Raw genomic sequence first — 25316 nt, forward strand, 5'->3', positions numbered from 1 at the left:
ACACTTCATACATCTGCCCCAATGGGTGAAGTTGCCTTGGTTCTGATGATGGTTTCATGTTTTCCTTTACAACATGTGGATGTCCATTTGTATGCACATCATTTATCTGGGGAAGAGATGACACCAGGATGCACTGTGGGAAGAAGCAGGCAAAGGCATTGTTCTTTTAGGAAACGTTGGGTCTTGCCATTAATGTGAATTTTATTTGACAAGTACTATTTACCAGAACATTATTGCAGACCAATTACATCCTTTCATGTCAAAGCCAGTTAATGTGCCCTGACACACTGCACAAATTGACTAGGAATGATTTAACCAGTGACATTGGATCGAGCATTGGATGTGTCAGTCTGTAGCAGAATTGGTTACTCCTGAGAGCAGACTTCTTGTCCAAGTGATGAAGTGTGTAAGGGGGATGTAGGATCTGGTGGAGTGTGTAAGGTATGTGGAACCTGATGGAGAGTGTGTAAGGGATGTGGGATCTGGTGAAGAGTATAAGGGATTGCGAGCAAGGTGTTTGGTACTAGTCTGAGGGTGTAGGCTTTGACTTCTGGCTGTTCTCCGCAGTGTCATACTGTAGCTATACGCATTTTCAATTTTGTTTAAATTTTACTTTGAATAAATGTTTTTCTCTCTTTTTTTTTTAGTACATGGATCCTCGTTATCGCTGGTTTCCAGTACATCATCTCTGTACTCCACTGTAAGTTTTACAGAAAATATATTGTAACAAGTCAACAGATTATTCTCTATGTATGAAGTTCTATCATCAATGAACATACTGCATGTTGTGTTTCATCTTAAAGTTTATTCATTATATAAATAGACAGCTCTGGTCATTAAGGTTGTTTCTCTATAGAGTAATAGACAACAAGGGAACAGGTTCATGACTAATGATCTACACATCATCAAATAATATATAGGTGCAGCCTCACATCTGTACTTATGTATGACTTTTAATATAATATGTCAAATATACAGTGAACTGTACTGTTTATAGGATTATTTGCAACTGAATCTGACATTTTTATGGCAACATGGCTGCTGATGTGCTGTTCAATTAACCATCATTTGATTTCAGATTACCTCCATTGCTCTCTAGAGATTTAAAACATGCACAGTATTGGGTGCTTCATACATTCTGTTTATCATATCTTTGGTCAGTAGATGTCAGCAGCGAATCAACTAAATTCAGTATTATTTTGAAAAAAAGAATAGCCATCTATTTTGCATAAATATTGAATAGGATTATCATTTTATTTCAATAGATACTGTACTGTATGAACTACTGTTCTCCAAATTCCAGATTATGTTCGGCTGTTCACAACATATAATGTGTCCAGAAACACAGATGCATGTAATTATTGTAAAGTTGAAAACACATTAGCAAATAACCTGAAAGCCTGTGAGAGTTGTGTTGTCTACTATATGTATTACTCTTCAGCTACTGTGTGCAACTCACATGTTAACCTGGGAAAATTAGGAAAAAGTGAGCCGCGCCCACCATCCTCGAGCTTAACCGGTCACTTTCTACTAATTATAGGGATGGTAATAAACCATCAATGATTTAAAATAAGTGGTCTATGACCAATGATAACTTCTATTGCCATCAATGGAGAGAACTAGATAATTGATTCCTCCAATGGGTCAGGATATAGAACCTATCTCTACCTCTGACACCCCCAAAGCCCCAACCGAGGGCTCTGATTGGCACGCAGCTCATTTCACATTAAAGCAGGGCTGACTGTGAAACCAACAAAGGTTAACTTGCAGATGATTTCATGCAATCTAAATTATCCATCAATGTTACCGTCAATGGTGACCATTGTTGGATAACCCACTGATGGTCATCGCTAACCAATTCCTATGCCACAAAAATGCTAATCCTTAGCATCTAGGACACTATATGTGACTTTGTATGTGCTACATTATGAATAAGACATACTTACCTACTTTCTGGAAGAAGCCCAGAGAGAAGACATTGCTAACCAATTCATGGATATGCTATAATGTCATTGAGCCACCCCAGGAATTTTATGTGATTTGTGAGTCCACTGATAGCGTGTGGGGGTTAAAGGCATGATCTACATGTTTAAGCCCCCCCCCCCCCTTCACCCTACTCCATGATTGCAGTGAATTTCTCCCAATCTTGCCTGCTTCACTAGGAAGCAAGTGGTGATGCGGGGGAGCCAATGTTCTTGGAGGGTTAGCAGGTACAGAATAGAATGCTGAATTCAGAAACTCAAGGAATTGTTAGCCATTGTAATGTATCTAAATTCCACCATTCACGCAAAAAAAAAAAAAATAGATGTACGAGGACAAATCTGTATAAGGTTTTCTTAATATGTTTAATTTTAACACATATAATAATAAGAAATGAAGTTGCAGGCATGGATAGTTTTCTAAGAACAATTTTACTATGCAGATGTGGCTTACACATAAGCATATTGGGCCTTATTCTAGTTCACTCTTTATGACAAAATCCTTCTTAGATGGACAAAACCATGTGCACTGCAGGGGGGTAGATGTCAAATGTGCAGAGAGAATTAGATTTGGGTGGCGTTTTACTTCAAAGTGAGACCTATATTGCAGTGTAAAAATAAAGCAGTCAGTATTTACCCTGCACAGAAACAAAATCTCTCACCCAAATCTAATTTTCTCTGCACATTTGTCCATCTAAGAAGGATTTTGTCAGAAAGAGTGAACTACAATAAGGCCCACTGTGCACTCAGCGCTGCTTTATATGCTTACGTGTTCCCCACATCTGCATAGTAAAATTGTTGTTCTTGGTTTCATGTGAGGATTATCTACCCCCACAATTAAAGCAGCTGCTATTGGGTGACTCCTCATATCGAGCGATCAACTGTAATCTTGGTTACTCAGTTTATTGATGGATTGTTTTATCAATATATATATTGATAAAACATACTATATAATATATATATAGTATGGATTGATAGTATTTTAGACTCATCACCAATCTCTCCCCAGCTTTATCTCCCCCTCTTGTCTTTTTCCTCTCACACATTTCTCTCCCATGTCTCTTATTTCCCTGCATCCCTCTCCTTTTCTGTCTGTTTCTCTTGCTTTCAGAATTCTACTCAACATTCATTAAATATCATGTCTGGAAGGGCAGCCAGTGAGAGCGGGGAGGGACTGCATAGGTCGTCCTCCTTGCCTTTAGCTAGATGGACATTAAACCTGTTATATAATAAATTAAATATGGTAAAATGACTTACTGTACATACATAATATGTCGTTTTTCCCTAGGCTGAAGAAAAGGCACATTCAGAGGTAATGAACATTTTGGATATACATATTAATAAAGTTTTTCCTGCAAAAGGTGTGATGTAACAGTTACATATTACAAATGCCAAATTTTGAGGAGAAATGGCCAGAGGGAGATAAACTGTAGCTTATGCAACATAGCTGTGCCAATATTAATGTGAAAAACTATATATATACTGAAGTACTTATACAGCTACCGTAGATCTATTTACAAATTGCATCTATTCTAATACAAATTCATATTTGAACAAGTTGCATTGCCACTGAAATCTATAGTAGACCCAATTACACACGGGCTCTTGTCAATATTCCTTATCTGTGAATCAGAGACATCAAATTACATTTATTTGCCTTAATCTCCCCTCCACAGGTCCATCATCTTGAAAGTCTGCTCATTCTAGATAGTTAAGGGAGAAATGTCAGGATAAGGTCACCACCTTTCTCCAACTTGCTAAAGCTTTTATCATAGACAGGAAATTGATTTTTTTCCATTTCTAGTTTTAAGAAGCCCAGTTTTATCCTTCCTTAGTGACTTTATTACTTTTCTAATATGAGACACGACCTGTCTGGTAATTGTCAGATTCCTATCTTCCACTCATTTTGAGAATGACATTTTATATCCTCAAAACCTTTGGAAGCAATCTGGCTGGAAGATGTTAAATAACAAGTCTGCTAATGCTAGAGGCATCACTTAGTAAGCCTCCCCTTCCGGAGAGCACCACAGGTAGAGTAGACTTCACATCCACGCATGGCATAATTTCTTTACATGCCCTGTATTTTACTGTGATCTTGGTGGTTATTGAATTGTTTGTAATTTACTGTATATAGATACTGGGCTAGATTCTCTAAGCTTCAAAAGTGATAAACAGCCAGCCAATCAGCTCCTACCTGCCATGTCACAGACTGTGTTTGAAAAATGTCAGACAGGAGTTGATTGGCTGGCTGTTTATCACTCTCCATTTTATCACTTTTGAAGCTTAGAGAATCTGGACCACTGTACAGTATGTGCAACCCTTATATTCTGGTAGAGTAAATGAACACCTGCAATGTGTTTATTTTGAAGTGTTTTTATGAACTAATAATATATAAGCGCCTCCAAAATGGAGCAGGCACAACGTTCTTGTAGAGAAGCTTCAAATGACATTATGGCAGCAGAGCTGTAGCTGTAATTGATCATACAGAACACACACATGTTAAATGTAACATATTAGTTGGTAATGGATTTACCTGCTACAGAGGTTGTGAAAATAAATTGCATTAAATAAGTCACCACAGAGTGCCTAGAGCAGGAATGGCCAAACTGTGGCCCTCCGGCTGTTGTAAAACTACGCATCCCAGCATGCCTTGCCAAAGTTTTAGCATTCCCTTATGGCAAAACTGCGGCAAGGCATGATGGGACTTGAAGTTTCACATCAGTTGGAGGGCCATAGGCCATGCCTGGCCTACAGACAAAGCCAAAGAAGGGTCATTACTCAGAAGATGCCCTCTACTTATCTTCTGTGTTCACTGTATACTGTTCTTCAGTGAAAAATAACTGCTGTGGGTTGTCTAAGATCACTGCACTTGCGGGATGCTGGCCGATTTTGGACATTCTTTTTGAAGGGGCAATAATTTACATGGCATGGTTTTGCCTTGTAAATAATTCACCTTTTAAAAAAAAAAAAGTACAGCGACCTCAGACTCCATTACATCCCACCCATTTTCTTTTCTTATCGATATCTATTCTAAATCAAATGTATTAGTTTATTTAATGTTTTATATAATCTCTTAATTTAAAGAAAAGCTTTAAAAAGTTGTTTCCATATTGAAGTTTGTTCTGTACTTATTAAACAGCAGATACAAAAATTGCGTCGTGAGCTGATAGCGTCACAAGAAAAAGTTGCGACACTGACATCCCAACTTTCTGCAAATGTGAGTAAGAGGCTCAACAGAACATGATTTGTGTATGCTCATTTTATGTTGTGCGATTATTGCTTACTAAATTACAGAGCAATATCTTTAATAAAAACAAAAACAATTTACTGTACATATAACCTATACTCTATTTCACAAAAGTCAAATAGCTACGTGATGGCTGAAAGATGGACAATATTATTATTTTACTTACAAGCATTATTTAGCTCTATTTGTTACCTGTTCTGTTTGAGATAGAGCTAGGGGGGATACACAAAGAAACTCAGATAGAAATGATTGTACTCTACGGGGACACACTCACACAATTAGAGTCAAGCATCTACCATGTATCCATGTCCTGAATACTGGCATTTCCCCATTTTATTCTATCTGAGGCCGGGATGTATCAATATTCTTGGGTGTTACCTTTTTTTTTCGTGCCTGTATCGCATCCGTTTTGCGGGACTTTCTGCATTATGTATTATTTTTTTTCTGGGCTGCGTATACAGTGCCCTTCTCCGATATTTTTTTGTGTGTGTGTTTCTGTTCTCCCTCAGCACCTGGCAGCAGTCCTGCACTCCTCCCCCCCTTTAGCCTGTAGGAGATTTGTGTTCCGACCCCTGTCTGACACCCGGTGCAGGTCCCACACCCCCTACCTCTCGCAGCATGCAGCAGCAGTCCCACACTGCCCGCCTCACTACCATCTCAGGCTCCCGGCACCGGAGGTCTTGCATCTTGACCTCCTGCCCCTGGTCAGACACCCACAGCGTGGTCAAAGTAGCTGTCCCTTGGCTCATGCACCCGGTGGATGTGTTTCCCCCCACACACACCCAACTTACACCCAGGTCCCGCCTCCTCTCCAGACTGAGGGGCTTTACACCGCCAGTCAAACTTGGCGAAACAACAAAGGACATCATGAATTTTAATACATTCCCCAGGACGTCAGCTTACATTCAGACCAATGTAAGTACACTTCGCTGCGGGACCACTGCGAGACTTTAAAAATGCGTAAATTAAAAACTTGAAACATTATTGATACATCAGGAAGAAGGACAAAAGCCTCAAAAACAGGATATCAGCGCAGCGGTAAGCGTTGATACAGTACATCCCGACCTGAGTCTCTTTCCTCTATTTCCCTAAGAAACTCAATGGAGGAGACAAAGTGGAGTGATGCTCAAGTTGACACAGCCTTAAGACAGCTTTAAGTTCACATTATGTGAACAGTGAGGGGACTTTTTTTAACAGCAATTTGGTGGCCGTTTCCAGGTTGTAACAGGGGAGGCTACCCAGACATGGTTGTGTCACATTCAGCTACTGTATTTGAGGATGCATTTGCACTAACACTGAGGAAGAAAGAGCCAGGTGAATAATCTGTGCCTTCAGCTTGGGCCACCTTCGGTCGTGGGACTGATGGTTTGTCTTAATAAGGACAGTGGCGGATTTGCGCTGCAGGCAGTGGAACACTATCAGCCATGGCCATGGCATTATTATAAAGACACAGAGTGGCTGCACCTACATCCACCTCTGAATAAGACCCACAATGCTGTGCATATAATGTCTAAAACTCCCAACATTATGTAGCAGAGTTTAACATTTAACAGTTTTGTTAAGCAAACCAAGTAATTCTAACTATGGTTAAGACCGATGTATTTCTTAGTTTAGACCACTTTAGCTAAGCAAATTTCTGTAGTGTACAGCTGCAGAATAGTAGGAGGTGCTGAGTCAGTCTCTGATGCTCACCTCTGTATCCTACAGCTGCACATTACATAGATCTGCTAAGCAGCAGTGATTTATAAAAGTGAAGGATACAGTATATTATTTATTAGAATGCCCTACCTGAAAGTAAAAGTAGAGAGATCCACGTAAGGACCACAATCAGGGGCTAATCTTTTTGGAGGCCTGGCCGAATAGCTCCACCTCCTGGCCATCTGCTCGATGTAAAGCACAACATGACACCATGATGTCATGTTGCGCATACTGGTGAAGACCACTTGGGGAGACGAGAGAAGGGTACCAGGAGTCAGATGCCATTGCCAAGGTGGGCCTGTGTGCTTTAAATACCAAGGCTGATTTTTAGTCTGTTGGTGTCTCTCAGGTGCCAATGCCATAGGTGTGATGGTTGTGCTAGGGAAAACACATTTAAAATGTGTAGAGCAATTTAGTTTTGGAGTGGCATATTCTAGCTCCAATCTAAATGTTGTTTGAAAAAAAAAAGCTACCCAGGATTTATGCAACTACATGCAAAAGTAGGTGGTATTTTCCATGCACTGGACAAAAATAGCATTTGCCCCCACAATTGCACACCAAGTTGATATGATACCAGACACCTGATACATTGCATTCCCCACCAGTGGTATATTGGTACAGGTATGCAGTCATTAGATCTACAGTGGCTAGGTCAACCACTATTGGTCGACAGGGTCAAAAGGTAGACAGACAAAGGGTCAAAATGGTCAAAAGGTCGACATGTGGTTTTTGAGGAACAATTGAGCTAAAATGTGTTAATAGGTGGTATTTTCATACCCTACCATCCACTACGGCGTGGTGGGAGAATATAATAGCACGGCGAGTGTAGGGGATTCGGTACACAGACCATGTCCATACCGACCTATGTCAACATAGACATCCAAAGAATTAAAAACTCATGGTGACCTTTTCCATGTCAACCTTTTGGCCATGACGACCTTATGACTGTCTGCCTTTTGACACAGTCAACCTTTTGACCCTGTCAACCTTTGGACTGTCGACCAGTAGTGATCCACATTATGACTGAAGACCTAGACATTGTAGATCCAATATACCATAACCTGGTATATTTACTATATATACTCATAGCAACCAATCAGATTTTGTCTATCATTTTTTAGACTGCAATAGAGAAATTATAGCTAGATTCTTAGTTTGATATTGCGGTGTAAATGATTGCTGCTTTAAAAAATAACCCTGGAGATTTCTTACCAAATCTCTCACTTTCTGAATCTCTCATCCTATTAAATATCACCCATTTTGTTTAAAAGAGGTAAACAACAAAGTTTTGATTATTTATCTCCTTTTTTATATAAATGTCTTTGAAAACTTTTATTGAGCCAAAAATAAAATACATAATAAGTTAATAAAATACTCTTTTGCCCCCCTACACACATGACTTTGCTAAGTCTCTTAGAAAATGCCCCTACATCGGTATGTGTGTGGGGACTATAGCGACAGCAATGCACGTCCCCACACGTCGCTATTGCTGGCCAAGATTTGTGGTCAGTGAGCACCGGAGAACACTGGCGATGTCAGCTTGCTTAGAACACAGTGCTGACAGGTTGCGCTGTGTGTGGGCTGTCAGTGTTGTTTGCTGAGCTTACCTAGCATAGCTAAAAAACCCTACACACATCGACATGTGTGTAGTGTCAATAATAAGCAACATTGTTTATTTGTATTTATATAAGGCTTTTATCAAATAAACAATAAACTTTTAATACAACAACCTTACAGGCCGAGGGTATACAGCTATTCCTGTATTCATGTCTATTGTAAGTAGATTTCGTTCCATAAAAACAATTTTCCTTAGAGGATTAAATATGACTATACCAAAAATAACATTTTATTAATTAATATTATAGTGTCCTTATTCCAGTCACTACATTTATTTTATATAAAGGAGTGGTGTTTTTTAGTGTCCTCCTCCAATTGTATTCACTTTGTTTTGCTTTACTAAAAAGAAATGTTTTTACGTTTATTACCTAAGCAATGATCATGTTTCTCTTTATTGAGTTGAATAGTTCCAGCTATTTTCTTTTGGTTTCTATTATTACAAGTATCAAGCTTGAGGGATACAATTATATCCTTCCAAACTGTTTTTTAAATGTAATATTATTGGTAATAATGTATGCTTGAAATTGACAATAGAAAGGAAAAGCTTGTGTCTTATCTATACCAAGTACCGTTTCATGTGCTTCTGGCGGTTCTGATGATTTTCTTTTTGCCATATTTCCAGTCTCATTTGGTGGCAGCTTTTGAAAAGAGCTTAGGAAACATGACTGGACGGCTACAAAGCTTAACAATGACAGCTGAACAAAAGGTGAGTTTAAAAAAGACTTAAAGACATCTGCAGATATTAAAGCGTATGCAGTAATGAAAGTATAAATAATAAAAGGCTTTATAAGCTATAATAAAATAACACTGTTTTGTCCCATTTTTTTTATAATATACATTTTTGTTTTTAAATTGTTGTACATTCTACTTTATAATTTATCATGTCTTTAAATAAGTATGAAACAGACCCATAATAAAGGTTCATTGTATATTTGTATACCCCCACAGGCTTGCTTCAGTTGCCACAATTCTTAGATGCTTAGAATAACACAAAGATGATATGAATAATACAAAGATGACATTTATAGTCAAAACTCTGCATTATATTGGAGTATGATAGGGGATGATCTGCCTCCACTGAACCATACCTCCCAACATGACCTATTCCAGTAGGGGCACCGTGCTCTGTTTCTGAAATTCCCTGGTAATCAGAGGCGTAGCTAGGGTGGAGCCGGTGGAGCACTCGCTCCGGGCGCAGAGATGTCACCTGGCGCCGGAGCTGTGCACTCTGCCACCGGCTCCCCCGCCATGCTCGCCGGCTCCCCTGCCCAGACACTTTATTTCTTGCTGCAAACTCTGCGCAGGAACACAGGGCGACCCCCGCCACCACTTCCGACCCCGGGGCACAGGACACACTCCTTGTGCGCCGGTCCCGGGATCCCCACACACACTCCATTGTTACTTCCGTCCCCGGGCACAGGACACTTGCTGGCGCGTCACACAGGAGACTTTCCTGTACAGAAGCGCAGCAGTGGCCAGGGCAAGGACGCTTTTACACAGCCGCGCTGCCTGTGTTATCTGCACCGTGAAGCTACAGTCCCGTCCCTCCCTCCTTCCCAGCAGTTCATTCCTGCTCACATTGACAGCCTGAAACTCCGGAGGAGTCCGTCCTCACAGGCTGTAAAAAAAACTGTTACCTGCTAGTGTGTTTCACTTTCTCCCTCTTCATGCTGCTGCTGTACGCACGGAAAGGAATGTGTCGGGAGCAGACACTTAACTGTTTGCATCCCTTCTTTTAACAGTAAGTGCTACTAAATTGTCATGTTGCCATGTTAAAAATGTGTGCCTTTGTACCCTCCAGAACTCAATACTGGCATTGGAAACACATTCTTCACGCCCCCCCCCCCCCCCCCCCCATATTTATACATGCACCTGCGTGTAATTATTTATATATATATATATATATATATATATATATATATATTACGCAGGTGCACGTATAAATAAATATGGGGGGGGGGGGGGGCGTGAAACATGCCCTTGCTCCGGGCACCCTGGCACGTGTCTACACCACTGCTGGTAATGTATAATTGCCATCACCGGTGGGCAGCTAGGTAATTGATAAAAAGGTGTCCCACCACAGGTGATGGCAATCATACATTACCAGGGAAGTCCAGGAACAGTTGAAGGTCATGTTGGGAGGTATGCTGAAAACAAGTCACTACATATGGATGCACTGTTCATTGGTTTGCTCAATTACCTGCTGGCTTTTATATCCAAAATATTCATACAGTATCTGTCGTACAGAATATAAGGTGCAGGTTTTAGTAACTTGTGGAGATGGGCTTTGTACAGTAAGCTGTGTTTTATAATAAACTTGCTGAGGCCAGTGCAGACATAAGGGGCTTGGTATTAATATCTATGGACTTTAAGATAGAACATACAATATTGTACAGTGCTGAACATACAGAATGTCAAGCACCATATCTTTGTCCATCTGAGCTTACAGTCACTTCTGCCCACTGTCTCAGATAGCGAAATAGGCCAAAGTCAGAGGGCTTGGTCCTGTCACTGAAGGACTTAATTCATCTACGGACATCCATGGACAGAGCAACCATAGTGTTCAGTGGACTATGTAATGACGTGTGCTGTACTTGTTTTCGCACATTTACTAGTAAGTCTAGCTCTACAATCAAGTTTGGTGTCCTTATTGACTATACATACGCAGCAGTGTTTTATTTAGAGATCTAATCATTGTGCCCTGGGACAGGGAGACAATGTGAATTGTTCAAGGTCACAGAAAACATACACTTGAATCACTGAGAAATGTTGAATACAAGAAGGTGTTTGTTATATCCTCTATAATATACATTGGTAGACTAGGCAGAACACTGCTATAGACAGGCTGGGCAGTTTCAGACATTACTGGCTGGATTACAAGGCGCTGTGTGGTATATGTACTGCACAATTAGTATTAATGTGGATATATTTAGGGCAGTTTGCTATTAGCCCAATAATAATACATCACGAGTAAAAAGTTCTGTTTATTTTTCCCTGATGTTTTACCAATGTTTTTTTTTTTTAAATCAGGCTATCCAATTAGGATCACCCAATAAAAAGCACAAGTTCTACAGAAAACATATAGGTTCAGTAAAACCTGTGTGTTTTTGGGAGTTGCAGCCCCATTTTCACGGCAAAACAGGGCTGCTCTTTGTGATTTGGCTTCGACTGCCTAATGACTGGCTGCATGCTCCAGCTTATTGGGTCTTATTAGCCTTTTACCCATTATCAGTCATGGGGGTAATTGGATGCTTCCCTCAGTGTAGAGGTACAAACAACATAATTACCCAAAGTTCAGCATATACACTACACTCTAACACATATTTTCCTGTATCCACTAATGAGATCTATATCACCTTCTTTTCCATGCCCATTATATACATCCCACATAATAAGTCCATTCTGTCAAAAGTGAGAACAATATACTGTAACACAGCACCACAATGCTGCAGTCCCTCTCTGCTGTAACTTCAGGTCGTAGACCTAAGTTACAGCAGAGGTCGTAGACCTACAGTAAGTTACAGCAGAGGTCGTAGACCTGAGTTACAGCAGAGGTCGTAGACCTAAGTTTGCCCCTTTGCTAAACTCTGAAGGATACAAATGACTGTTTATTCAGAGAGTCATTTTAAAGATTACATTTTAAAATATGAGGCTATATACTACTAAAATATAAGTACACATTGGGCGTGATTCTGATTCATGCATTCCCATGCAAATTTGCATGGGAGCGCAATGATTTTAATGTTTGCTTTCTCATTTCTGTGCATGTGCATACGCTGTGTGCGAGCGGCCATGGCGAACAGAGTGTTCACTGGCCGCTCGCACACAACAGTGTGGGCATGGGGTGGTGGGGCGGGGGATTCGCCCATGGGAGCGTCCAGTGTTTGAAAACAATGGGCATTCTCATGCAAATGCCCGATTATGCGGGGGCCTAGTACAGGTTTATAATCATATATCATTAGCTTAAATGAAATGTTTCCCAATGTTTGTTGTTGTGTGTATGAAGATAACTAATGTACATTTATATGACTCTAGGAATCTGAGTTAATTGAACTTCGAGAGACAATAGAGATGCTGAAAGCTCAGAATTCAGCAGCGCAGGCTGCAATACAAGGGGCGCTTAATGGTTCCAATCACAGTCATAGAGGTAATTCTGTTGTTATGGTAAAATTCTGCTTAATATTTAGAATGATCAAATACAACTTTTGTTTTAGTATAAGAGGCACTGTCACTAGCGTGGGGCTGCACAGCACAGGGCAAGACCACACTGCATGCTGGATCCCTCACCACGATGTGATTGCAAAATTTAGCAATTGCATTGACCGCCATATTTTGGGTCACATCAACTGCGCGTTACATGGTGCAGCTGCTGTGTCCCTCCGCGCAAACAATCCGGACATGCCTGCATTTTCCTGACTGCGACCTTGCGATGCCATATAGACACTGCTGCAATGCCGTGTCATCACCCCTCGCCAGCCATTACACTGTGGTTACAAGAAAAAACTATTTTGATTAGTGCGCTACTAACTGCAGCTGGTCCTGGGATTTGTCAATTCCCAAATAAACAGAGGTAATGTGAAAACAGAATGGTGTACCAGCGCGGGCTTGTAAAAAAAAATTTGGTTAGTTAAAATACTAATAGAACGGTATCTTTTACAATTTGTTTCAATTTTTATTATTTCATTAGCTGTAATTAAAATTATGGAATTCCATTTATAAAAAATGTTATTATAGATATTATGGACAAACAATATTCAATCAATAATCATCACTGTATAATTCATGTTGGGCATATTACCAAGCTGACATCAAAGATCAGTGGTCTCCAATTAAGCAGCAGATGAAACACCAGGTGGCCAATTAGTCCCATAAAACAGAGTCCATAGGTGGATTGAGGTCCTCTGAAGGGGTGGATGATAAACCTGGATGACTTTTGCAAGTCTGGCGCTGCCTCGGAATGTCCTCCGGATAAGCTGTTTGTTATGGAGATAAATGATAAGACTGTCCGTTTTCTTGGATTGCCCACAGTGGAGATAGGATTTGATTGTCCAATGTTTAAAAAGCTCAACGCGTTTCCCTGGGATTGGTCTCCCAGCTTCCTCAGGAGACTAATCCCAGGGAAACGCGTTGAGCTTTTTAAACATTGGACAATCAAATATTTGCAGCTCCTTTCCACAAACTGCATGTAGTGGCTGCTGTGGGGGAGGGGGCTATCAGGCATCTGGAAACCCCCCACCCCTGTGTTTCCCTACAGAATGTATCTCACCCTACAATGTAGATAAAGCATTTCTAAAATCTACTAAATGATAATCAACAAATAAAAGCACCTATATGTTTATGTGTACTGTAGTTTCTAAACTAAACAGTGGAAGTTGGAGGTAAAAGTGAAGGGATTTTTCCCCCATATACTGTAATAAATAGTTAATTTACCTATATTATTGCCACAGTTTACATCCACCCTCTACTTCTCCCATAAAGAACTTCCTTAACTTCCAATATTACTTTTTTCTATCAATAACTTATTCTTTAAAAATAGAATGGACCAACAGCCGCTACACCATGGCCCTTATTCTAGTTGACTCGGACAGATGCGTATTTTCGGATGGCCACGAGTGTTCTTAGCCCCGCCTACTGTCCTGAATGACAAGCACAGAAACGCCTCTGCACATGCGCAAACACAATACATTGGCTGTCTGACCGAACACGCAGCCATCTGACTCAATCAGAATAAGGGCCCGTATGAAGTAGTTAGAGGTGGTGGTAATACTGATAAGAGCATTAAAAAAACATAACTGTAGGTGTTTGACTTATATCTCAGCAGAGACACGAATAAGAAGGCAGCGCTCCTCTGAGAGTGTTTCCAGTATCAACAGTGCAACAAGTCATTCCAGCATTGGTAGCGGCAATGATGTGGATTCCAAGAAAAAGAAAAAGAAAAACTGGGTAAGTTTCACAACTGAGACAGAAAAGTGTCAGCTGTGTTTATACAGCATATATGTGTTATAGTTGGGGCATAGTTGCCTACTGTCCTGCGGGAGACTGCTGTTTTGCCATAAATACCCTTCTGCCATGCATTGTACTAACCTTACCTCCTGGATTCTTCAGATTATGCCAAGGGTGCCACTAAGGAGTTTCTATGCAAGGATTGTCATTTTCATTATATATACTGCCTTGTGGGGACTCCTGACAAGAGATAGATAGCAGCACATGATCACACACAGGTTCTTCTTATCTGTGCTTGTGTTTATGTATCCATAGCCTGCTGCTGCTAGTGAGTGGTGATTTATACTTCATACTGTACCTCCCATGTAACAAAGGTTATACAACTGGCATGTAGGATCTGTTGCTTGTGGGGTGTGAAGGAGACTTTGCCTTTAGGCTACCCAGCTGGTGCTGTAGCACAGTGTACATAAAGTAATGGTTCCATCAGTAAGTTACATTGGCACAGCCATCTGGCAGTCACCTTAGGAACTTCACAGTATATCGGGAGTGATAGCTAACAGGCATGGAATACATGGGATGTGGTCACTGGGTCTACAAGCATTAGGTTGACCGTCATTAGTTGGACCACTCTAGGTCAACAGTGACTAGGCCGACACACAAAATAAGTGGTACTTATATGTTATTTGTAAGTTGACATGCATTAGGTCAGCACCAGCATTAAGTCGATATGAAAAAGGTCGATATAAATTTTTTCATTTTAATTTTTTTTTCAAAAAGGTGTTTTTTCATACTTTACTATCCAAGTGGGCAATATATATGAAAATATAATAGTGTGCCCGAAACACTTATACAGTGTCCATGTCGACATAAGTGAACATAGACACCCCAAAAACATGATAAATGCTTGTGTTGACCTAATGACAATGTCGAGCTAATACATGTCGACCTATGTCTAGTGACTGTCGAACTAATGAAGGTCGACCTAAGTTCTGTCGACTCTATGACCCATACCCGAATAAATTAGGCCTTCATTTTATTCCTCAGCTGTCCCCTGGAAGGTGCTCTCTCCAGTCCTGGTGCCCTAGGCTGCAGACTAATCATCCTATTGGTTAATCACGCACAGGGAAGCACAGGAAGTGCATAGGTCATCTGGCAACATCTGAAGCCAAATCACATTGCAGCAAAGTGTGCTGGCAGTAATAATTCATCTAGTCTTCTTCAATATCTTGGTGCAAGATGTCTCAGTTGTTACAGCATGTTTTTCTTTCTCTGTAAACCTGAACACAGTTGTAGACCCAAAACCTCTCTCTGTAGCAGCTACCATAGTACAGGCACAGTGGGGTTAGGGATTAGGACTATTTTAGTACTAAACTGTACATCTGGAGAAACTAGTAGATTAAGAGCTGTACATAGGAATGAATGGGACCTGCACTATATCAACACTTTGAGTGATCCCCATGTCACAGAAGTACATCAGTCTTGAAATCCCAATGAAATTATTAGAAAAACTCTTTGCCATTTGCATCATTTTCCGATGCAACTGGCCCAATGCACTACATATCCCAATGATTATATCAAGGGAATATAGAGCAATGATATCTGCAGACAGTCACCAATACCCATACCTCCCAACTGTCACGATTTTGGAGGGACAGTCCCGATTTTCGGGTCCTGTCCCGACGTCCCACCCGCGGCAGGCATTGTCCCGCTGCGGGGGGGTGACAGTTGGGAGACCCCCAATCTAGTAGAATAGACGCTGTGCGCATGCGCACAGCGTCTATTCTCGTATGAAAATGAGGTCGCGGCTAATTAGCATAAGCCGCACCCTCATTTGCATACGCCCCGCCCCCTTTTCGGACGCTCGCGCGGCGAAGCCGCGCGAGTGTCCCTATTTCATGAAGACAGAAGTTGGGAGGTATGAATACCTGTTTATAACATTGTATCTCTGGATGAACTCGACAATGTCTAGGTCAAAGCTCAAAAGGCTGACATAGTACATAATATGGGAGGTTATGGATTAACGAATCAACAATGTCTAGTTCGACATTAAAAGGTCCAGACATACAAGGTCGACATTGGCAAAAGGTCAACATGCAAATGGATGACATTGACAAAAGGTCAACACAATCAAAACGTTGGTATGGTAATGGTTGAGACAGGAAAAGGTTGAGCACAGTGGTAGTGGAGCGAGGCACCTGGCCCGAAGCATGGCGAGCGAAGTGAGGATACGTCGTGCACTGATTGGGGGTCTACATGCACAGGGGATTGGGGGTTGACATTGACATAAAAAAAAAAGGCATGTCCACCTTTTTATTTGTCTACCTTTTTTCTTTTCTCAGTATCAACCTCGTGCATGTTAACCTTTAGCCAATGTCGATCTTATGCATGTCAAGTTTTTGGTATCAACCTATTGACTGTCTACCTAGACACTGCCGACTCTTTAATCTGTAATTTCCTATATTATGTACATGAATTCAATAAAAATAAGATTTAACAACCTTTCTTTTTAGTCTTTTCCAATTAGAAGATATAACTGATACACATTTCTTCATAGGGCACAATGGCTTACTCAGCGTTCCGCCATCTGTCTGTGCTCACAGTTTTGCAACCTCTAGTTGTAATAGCAAGCATGCACGTTATACAGGTTGAGTATCCCTTATCTAAATATCCGTTATCCAAATTATTCCGAAAACCATAGTCTCCAAAATGTACTTTAATTGGCACTACTAGGGACATGATATGCAACTGGCACTAATTGCTTGGCATTCAAATTCAGTGTCTGAGATTGTACACAAACTTTGCTTTGTTTTAAAACCTTGTTTCATGCACAAATAAAATATATTTATGTGTATGATTTGCTTATACATCATTGAAATATAAAAATATTCTAAAATACGGAATAATCCGTTATGCAAAATTCTTCTGGTCCCGAGCCTTTTGGATAAGGGACACTCAACCTGTGCTGTATTTCATGGTCATTTTGTAACTCTGTATCTGTTTAAGTGTTTTTCTGTGTTTTCTTGTATTTCATATTTACATGTACTTCTGAGGATTACATTTATTTCATTTATGTAGATTGAATGTGGTGCAAGGGACAAATCTGACCTTAACTGTAGACATGTGTTTACTAGTAAATTAAGATTTCCACGGTGCCTGCTATTCTATACTCACCCCCGCATTTTTAGATGCCTCTCATTGCTCTTATACAGTATATGCTGCTTTAGAGAGCATGCAAGATGGAATGCACATTAACATCTCTTGTGTTCTTCTTCCACTTGGGTGAACACATTTGTTTTTTTTTTACACTGGAATTTGTGGATTGCTATCAGCGTTGGTGCTAGGGGGTATGGTGCCCCCATATAAACTATACATTTGCGCCTTCCCATTTATTAAGTAACGGCGAAAGAAAGGGGTGTGGACTCACAAGAGTACCCCTATTTCAAATTATGCCACAAAGTAGCACACTGTTATTCACATTACACCTCACATATTGTCCTTGATTCATATGACACCACATAGTAGTGACCCTATTCACTTTACACATAATGGCCACTGTAGTAGCACCGCTCGCACGCATAATGCCCACAGTGATATTAGAAGCGCTTGCACACATAATGCTGCAGTAGTAGTGACGATTATACACATAACCCCCCTCCCCCCCCCCCCCCCCCCCCCCACACTCACACACACTTACTTAGCAAGTTGCTGCATCTTTGGCAGCTCATTCTCTCCATTTGCAGTCCTGGATTGTATAGCCGGCAGCATCAGTAGGATGCAGATCAGAGAGAGCTCCTCTCCTACACAGCACCTCTCTGCTTTGCATCCTCTGCTTAGCAGGTAGCAAGGCTCTGGTTGTAATTTATGTAGATAAGTCCCTGTATACATGTTCATTAGTGTTTCAAGTCAAATTAACATGTTTGGACTTGGAGTATGTCACATAAATGAATGACCAGAAAGCTGTATTTGCTGGAGCAACTCAATTGTCTTTTTAATATGGTTAAATATTTGTTATGTGATGTAGAACGTAGATATGGTGATTGAGCACTATATGCAGTCAACTGTAATTTGACACTAACCTGCTGTCATCCATTTCATTTATTTTTTGTCTCTCACAAGGTGAACTTCAATAAAAGTGAGGTGAATATAGAACATTGACTGATTTGGCATGTTAAGTAACCTTCTGGCATGGCCACTTTCATTTTGCAAGGCTTCAACGCAAGTCTTTCTTATACATTTTCTTTGCAAATTGGGCATTGAAATAATACATTGCATGTACTGTAGTTGAATAAAAAAAATGATCACACACACACACACACACACACACACACACACACACACACACACACACACACACCACTTCTAACTTATTTTGTTTAAAGCAGTTGGACAATAATTATCCTCTGTACTGCCTATTATTAGAGAAGGAAAAGTGTTTTATTGTTATTATAAAAAATTGAATTAGCCATAGGGTTTACCGCTGGCTAACTGCTCTGCCCTGTGCAATGCAATCGGAAGCTGTAGCCCTGATTGGTAAGACCCAGAAGATGCACTGGTGCAGCTTCTTCCTGCAGCATCAGGAACTGTGTGGAAAAATCCACTGTAATTGCACCCTCTGGGGCTTAGTGCATTGGGGAACCCATAGATTCCATCACTTAACGCAGAATCTATGGGTTAATGCACACTTTCTGCTATCTGCAGGAAACATATAGAAAAATTTTATTGCATCAGATGTAAAAGCTGGGGCTTTACCTGCTCTGTAAACACTGGGGGTATATTTAGTTAATTCTAACCTTATTAATGTACATTGACATTAATGGGAAGATTCAGTTACCATGTTGAATTTACTGTAAAGCTTCATATGTAATGCCCAGAACTTTACATTTTTTTGTCAATTACCCCATGCTGTAAACCCATAGTTAGTGCATGTTAAGCCATAGCTTCTGCATGAAGGGCATCATTCATAGGCAGCTGGAGTTGCTATTCACTGCTGCTTCCAAGGAATGCCCATGAAACAGTGCCTTGGCCGCAGCCCCTTGCCCCCTCCTGCTAGTGACTGCGAACAAGCCGTTCACCACGCCCGCTCGCACCAAGCAGCTGCACATGGAAGATGCCCATGTGCAGTTGCTCAACATCGATCCCCTGCACGAACACGCAGGGGGAACGAATCAAGCAAATAAGGTAGTTAATGCAGATCCTTGCTGCTGCCGTGACCATGAGGAAGAATCTGCATTAAGTGCATCCTCTGGAATTCGGTTGAATTGCACAGGGTTGACAAATAGCGCCTGGGTAATCCCTGCAGCTAATTGGATCTGTCCCATAGTCTACATTTATGGAACTGCACTGGAAGCATTAAACACAATTTTTTAATTGAGAAATTACATTAGTTAATTTTTTTTCAGGAGCTTTATTATATTATATTTTTTTAGATCATTATTGGCTATAGGTGATGCACCTTAAGCATTGTAGTTCGTGAAATACTGTATAACTTTAGAAAAACATTATCAAGAATCATGTGTCATGTTTAGTAGCTACATAGGTATTTTCATCTTGATTTGTCATACATGGCCATCTCATTGTCGCACATGCCCCTAGACATGATGGGATGTTAATGGAATAAATAACTTTGGGATCACACTTCCGGGGACACACCTGCTTTCAGCATACATTGTATCATTTTCTTCCCTATACCTTTTCTTTAGATTATTGTTATGTTCCATTACGCTAAAGTTCAGATTCTCCAAAAGTAGATCCTTTCATTTTTTACTTTTATTAATGTATGTAAATATTCCAAATTAGTATTATAACCAGGGCTATTTTCTGACAAAATATTTCTTAGATGGACAAAACCATGTGCACTGCAGGTGAGGCAGATGTAAAACCCCACCCAAATCTAATTATCTCTGCACAAGTAACACCTGCCTCCCCTGCAGTGCACATGGTTTTGTCCATCTAAGAAATATTTTGTCAGAAAGAGTGAACTAGAATAAGGGCCACAGTTCCTGTTGGAGCCTGCACAAAAATAGCCCTGATTATAACCCATCTGAGTTAAAAAATGACATCTAAAATTGATACAGTACATTGTATGTCATGCATGTTCTATAGCAGAATGCATTGCTATAGACAGAATAATTGTGTCTTGTTATCACATACAGATTATGTTATTAGATTTGATTGTAAAATACCCTGTACTGTATAAGTAGCTGACAAGAGCCACCTGCACTTACAGATATGCTGTTTATCTGGTTTTAAAATGTCCTTTTCTTTTCTTGCTAAATTGTTTGCTTTTTTAGAAGTACAATAGCCCCTATTTTTTTTATTTATTACCTTTACCTTGAACATTTTTTGAACATTTGTTGGGTTATAATTTTTCTACCTCTTGCAACATTATTAGTCCTTTTTTTGTTCCTTATATTATGTAAAAATAAAGTGTAATGTTCAGTAGCCATACAACCCATGGGTTACAGATGGTTCTGTAGCTATACAACCCATGGGTTACAGATGGTTCTGTAGCTATACAACTTATGGGTTACAGATGGTTCTGTAGCTATACAACTTATGGGTTACAGATGGTTCTGTAGCTATACACCTAATTGTTTACAAATGGTTCAGTAGCTATACAACCTGATGGTTACATATGGTTCTGTATCTTTAGAACCAATGGAATACAGATAGTTCAGTAGCTATACAACCTATGAGTTACATGTGGTTTAGTAGCTATATGCTGTATGGATTACAGATGGTTTTGTAGCCATACAACCAATGGGTTGCAGATGGATCAGTAGATATACAACCTACAGTATGGGTTACATACCAGGGCCACCAATAGGGCAGTGCTGTGGGTACAGCTGTCCCAGGCCCTGGCCTCTGGAGGAGCCTGGGCAGCTCATTTTGGCCACCGCAATCCCCTGACTGCCTCCGCTGTGCTGTGCTCAGGATGCCGGCAGCCAATTAAAATGCTGCACTGGCTTTTGAGCCAATCAGAGCTCAGGTACCGGCAGCCAATCAGAGGGGCTGCAGGTACCCAAGCTCTGATTGGCTCACCAGCCAGTGCTGCATTTTATTTGGCCGCCGGCATCCTGAGTTGAAGAAGCCAGAACTCCAGAACCTCTAGGCTGCAGCTCAGCGGAAGGGGAGATTACGGTAAGTCAAGTGACGAGGGGAGGGGGGGCCCGAACTGGAAATGAGTCCCGGACCCTCAAATTCCTGATGGCAGCCCTGTGGATTACAGATGATTCAGTAGCTATACAACCTATGGGTTACATTTGGTTCAGTAGATATATACCCTATGGATTGCAGATGGTCCAATAGCTATACAACCTATGGGTTAGAAATAGGTAAATAACTATACACCTAATTGGATACAGATGGTTTAGCAGCAATACAACCTATTGGTTACAGATGGTTAATTATCTATACAACAAATTGGTTACAGGTGGTTCTGTAGCTATATAACCCATGGGTTAATAACACACAATACACAAAAAAATATAAAATGTGGTATCTTTAAATTGATACAAATATGATGTTTATTAAATGAAATTCATCTACTGTAAATACTACTACTGTGACATCCTCTTACACATGTGACCATGGAACATTACTGTGTCATATGAATAGGGTAAAGATCAGATGTATATAATGTAGGTGTAGTGTAGATGACATTTTAGTATGACTTTATTTAATATTGGTAACTTTATGATTAAAACATTTATTTTAATTTGTTCTGTGTTTGTACTCTCATTGCACTGCCTGGGAGCTGTTTGTGTAGATGAGGGTGTCTTGATAAAAGATAGTATGCTGGGCTCATATAAAACTGGATGATGTATGTGTTTTTTTTTGTACAGATGGAGCCATCCTCATCTAGCCCTTTAATATGATTAAGTGAGTAATAGGATTACTCTGCTAATCCCCTACTGTATTGTTCTATTTATTGTATTGCAGCTCACCATGACTATTCAGAGATGGCTAGATGAGGATGGCTCCACAAGTATGTGCATTTTTGTGCTGCACATCCTCACCAAAATGAGTTTGGATGCTTCGAGAAGCAGAACTGCAAGACTAAGCTATATCTCTCTTCTTTTTTTAAATCCACAATAAAAGTTTTACTCCATAAAAGATTGCCACTTTAAAAAAAATCTCCTTGCTCACGGAGTTGCATTATGATAGTAGGTGGGCATAGACTGTGATGCTCTCATAACTGAGCTACACAATTGACTCTGATACAGTAGATGCAGTACATTGAATCTTGTGGATGCCGGAGGACTGCTGCAGCGATGATAATGATTATTAGCAGCACTATTTAGCTAGTTTCTGTTTTTCTATTTAAAGGTGGTATCACGTAAATCACTAGCATCACAGCTATGTTATATTGAGTCTAGGCTCTCTATTTGCACTACTCAATAGACATTTCTATATGGACAACTGTAGGAAAGATGATTCCTATTTGTTTTTTTTTAAAGGTGAAAACAAGAGATGTTTGTACTGAATTTAATTTGTCTTTTGTACTTGTGTTTACATTTAATTTGATTTTAGATTACATTTTAGGTAAAAAATGTATGTGTTACTTTGTAACATGTTAGTATGTTGTTATGTACAAACAGGGTAATGCATCAGTATAAGTAACTACTACTAACACTCAAGCCACATTTATCTGCTAACGTAGGTAGTAAATATACCGATAATACAGAATGCCTGACGTACTTCTGGAACAATGCTATTATTTTAGCTACTGTATATATATCCTGGATAATGTTTGACCAAACCTATACATTTCCATCTTCTCTAAATGAGCCCCAATATATGAAATGGTATACAAAGTTATTTGTTAGCTGTACAAAATTGTATCTACATTACTAGAATCAACTCGTAATTATTATTGGATTGTAATATACAGCAATTAGTCACAATTATTAGAAGAAAATGTTTTTTGAACACATTGGCATGTATTCAATGCGTCCGGCAAGGGAGTTTTTAATGCGAGGATGGCTTGTTTTCGGCGAGTATCACCGAAAACCAGTAATCCTCGTCGTTTAGCCCCCTCGCCGGCCGCTCACCCTATTCTACGTTCCCGGGGATTCCTCGCCGTCAGAGGACAGCGAGGATTCCCCGCTTGGCCTTTAGCATTGAATGTACCACGCTATGAGAAAACAAAATTGCCAAAAAGAAAACCAGATAATGCAGATCTGCAGCAAGGCACAGTGCTTATTTAGTGTACATCAAATGTTAGATTTTCTTTTGCAGTTAGCAATTCCGTATCTACAGTAAGTGTTATTTTAGTACACATGTCTATAAATAGAAGTAATAAATTATAAATATTGCAAAGTAAATAGCTTATTAGAAGATCAGCAATATGTTTTATAAGTGCTTACTGTTAATGCCTTGTTTTACTGCTTTCATTATATTATCACAGATTTAAGTAGAATTCTATTTTTATCTCAATTTAATTTGCAAAATAAACTATGCTTTACTTATCATGCTTTCAAATATTATAAGTGGCAAAATATGTCTTTCTTTTCCTAGCTGAGAAGCTCTTTTAAACAAGCCTTCGGCAAGAAAAAATCCAGCAAACATCCGTCTTCCCACTCAGATATTGAAGAGCTTACAGATTCATCAGTACCATCCTCTCCCAAATTACAGCATAATTCAGAGGATGCAATTTCCTCTGCAATGAAGCTATCGCAGTCCAACTCAGAGTAAGTTATCAGAGCCATGATTATATCGTACAGGGTTTTTTTTTTTGTGCAAGTTAACTGCCATACTAGAAATGATCCCTCATAGCTCATGAATTCAAGGCATCGCTACATATCGAAATGAAAAAAAATAGTCTTACCATTCTGAATGTAAGAAGTGCACCAATTCATTTTCAGTATTAGGTTCTCAATGTTCTAAATGTTTCAACAAGAAAACAAGGCTGTAACTGACTATAAATATATTGTTGTATCAATCTTTCTAAAGAGAATAAGCAAATGTGTTGCCAATAGTAAACAATCATATTCCAGCTATTATTTATCTTGTACTTCTGTTAAATGATAGATTCTTGTGGTTGTCCTCTTTAAAAGGTTTGATAAACTTCCTCCAGTTGTTTTTATTCTAAACACACCTGACAATGGTGAGACGCAATGCAATAATACATTACCCTGCCGTACATACTGCATGTCAGTGGAATCGTCCCATTGGATGTGCAGCACATGTAACCACTCAACTCATCTAATGAGGGTACACACAAAGTTAGTTGTTGTGATCTGCTGCAAATGTCCATCATCATCATGCCAAAGTTACACAAAGCAGACACTGGTATTTCTGTGATAGAAGTATGGGGTGTACAGTGTAAAGCCTTCTTTGTTGAGGTACAAAGATGAACCTGTACTGTATACAGTAGTGTTGATTACTACTGTTTGGTGTTTTTTCTTGTTTATAATGTATGTGTGTTAAAACCACAATAATGCTTTTTATGTTACTTTTGTAAATATTTATATTATGTGTTGTGTGGATTCAGGTCCTCTTTAATCTGGTTTCCAAAGAAACGGCAAAATGGCCATGTGATGTACAAGCATAGATCTCGGTAAAACCTAGTGTGGTGCATGTGGTTGAACTTGTGTGCCGGAGTTAAGGGATTTGCATGTGTTTATGCACTAAAAGGAGAAGACAGAAACAACAGTATTTATTAACAAATGTAAGGTTACAGTGCTTGAGATATAGACTTGAAAAACATTTTGTGTGCTGAGTGTGCAACACTAGCTTTAATCTTATTTTGAATATATTTATATTGATCTGATTACAACCAGGGTTGGACTGTCCAATGGGCATACTACAGGGCATTTCCCAGTGCTCAA

At 39.8% G+C, this 25316-nt stretch overlaps 1 protein-coding gene across 18 annotated transcripts in view; it reads left to right on the forward strand.

Moving 5' to 3' along the window:
- The window catches only part of NAV3 (neuron navigator 3), a 582637-nt gene that overhangs the window by 509442 nt on the left and 47879 nt on the right, over nt 1–25316 (forward strand). For 10 of the 18 annotated variants that reach the window (XM_083182606.1, XM_083182596.1, XM_083182604.1 and 7 more), the window contains 8 exons: nt 648–700; nt 3268–3291; nt 5119–5196; nt 9164–9247; nt 12577–12688; nt 14360–14484; nt 18601–18621; nt 24004–24176. In XM_083182606.1, coding sequence (XP_083038732.1) covers nt 648–700; nt 3268–3291; nt 5119–5196; nt 9164–9247; nt 12577–12688; nt 14360–14484; nt 18601–18621; nt 24004–24176 — 670 coding nt within the window. The remainder of the gene's footprint in view (nt 1–647; nt 701–3267; nt 3292–5118; nt 5197–9163; nt 9248–12576; nt 12689–14359; nt 14485–18600; nt 18622–24003; nt 24177–25316) is intronic. The other 8 variants (XM_083182601.1, XM_083182603.1, XM_083182611.1 and 5 more) reach the window with 3 other exon arrangements.

Source organism: Crinia signifera, chromosome 4, assembly GCF_055691185.1.
Source record: "Crinia signifera chromosome 4, ASM5569118v1, whole genome shotgun sequence".
Taxonomy (NCBI): Eukaryota; Metazoa; Chordata; class Amphibia; order Anura; family Myobatrachidae; genus Crinia; species Crinia signifera.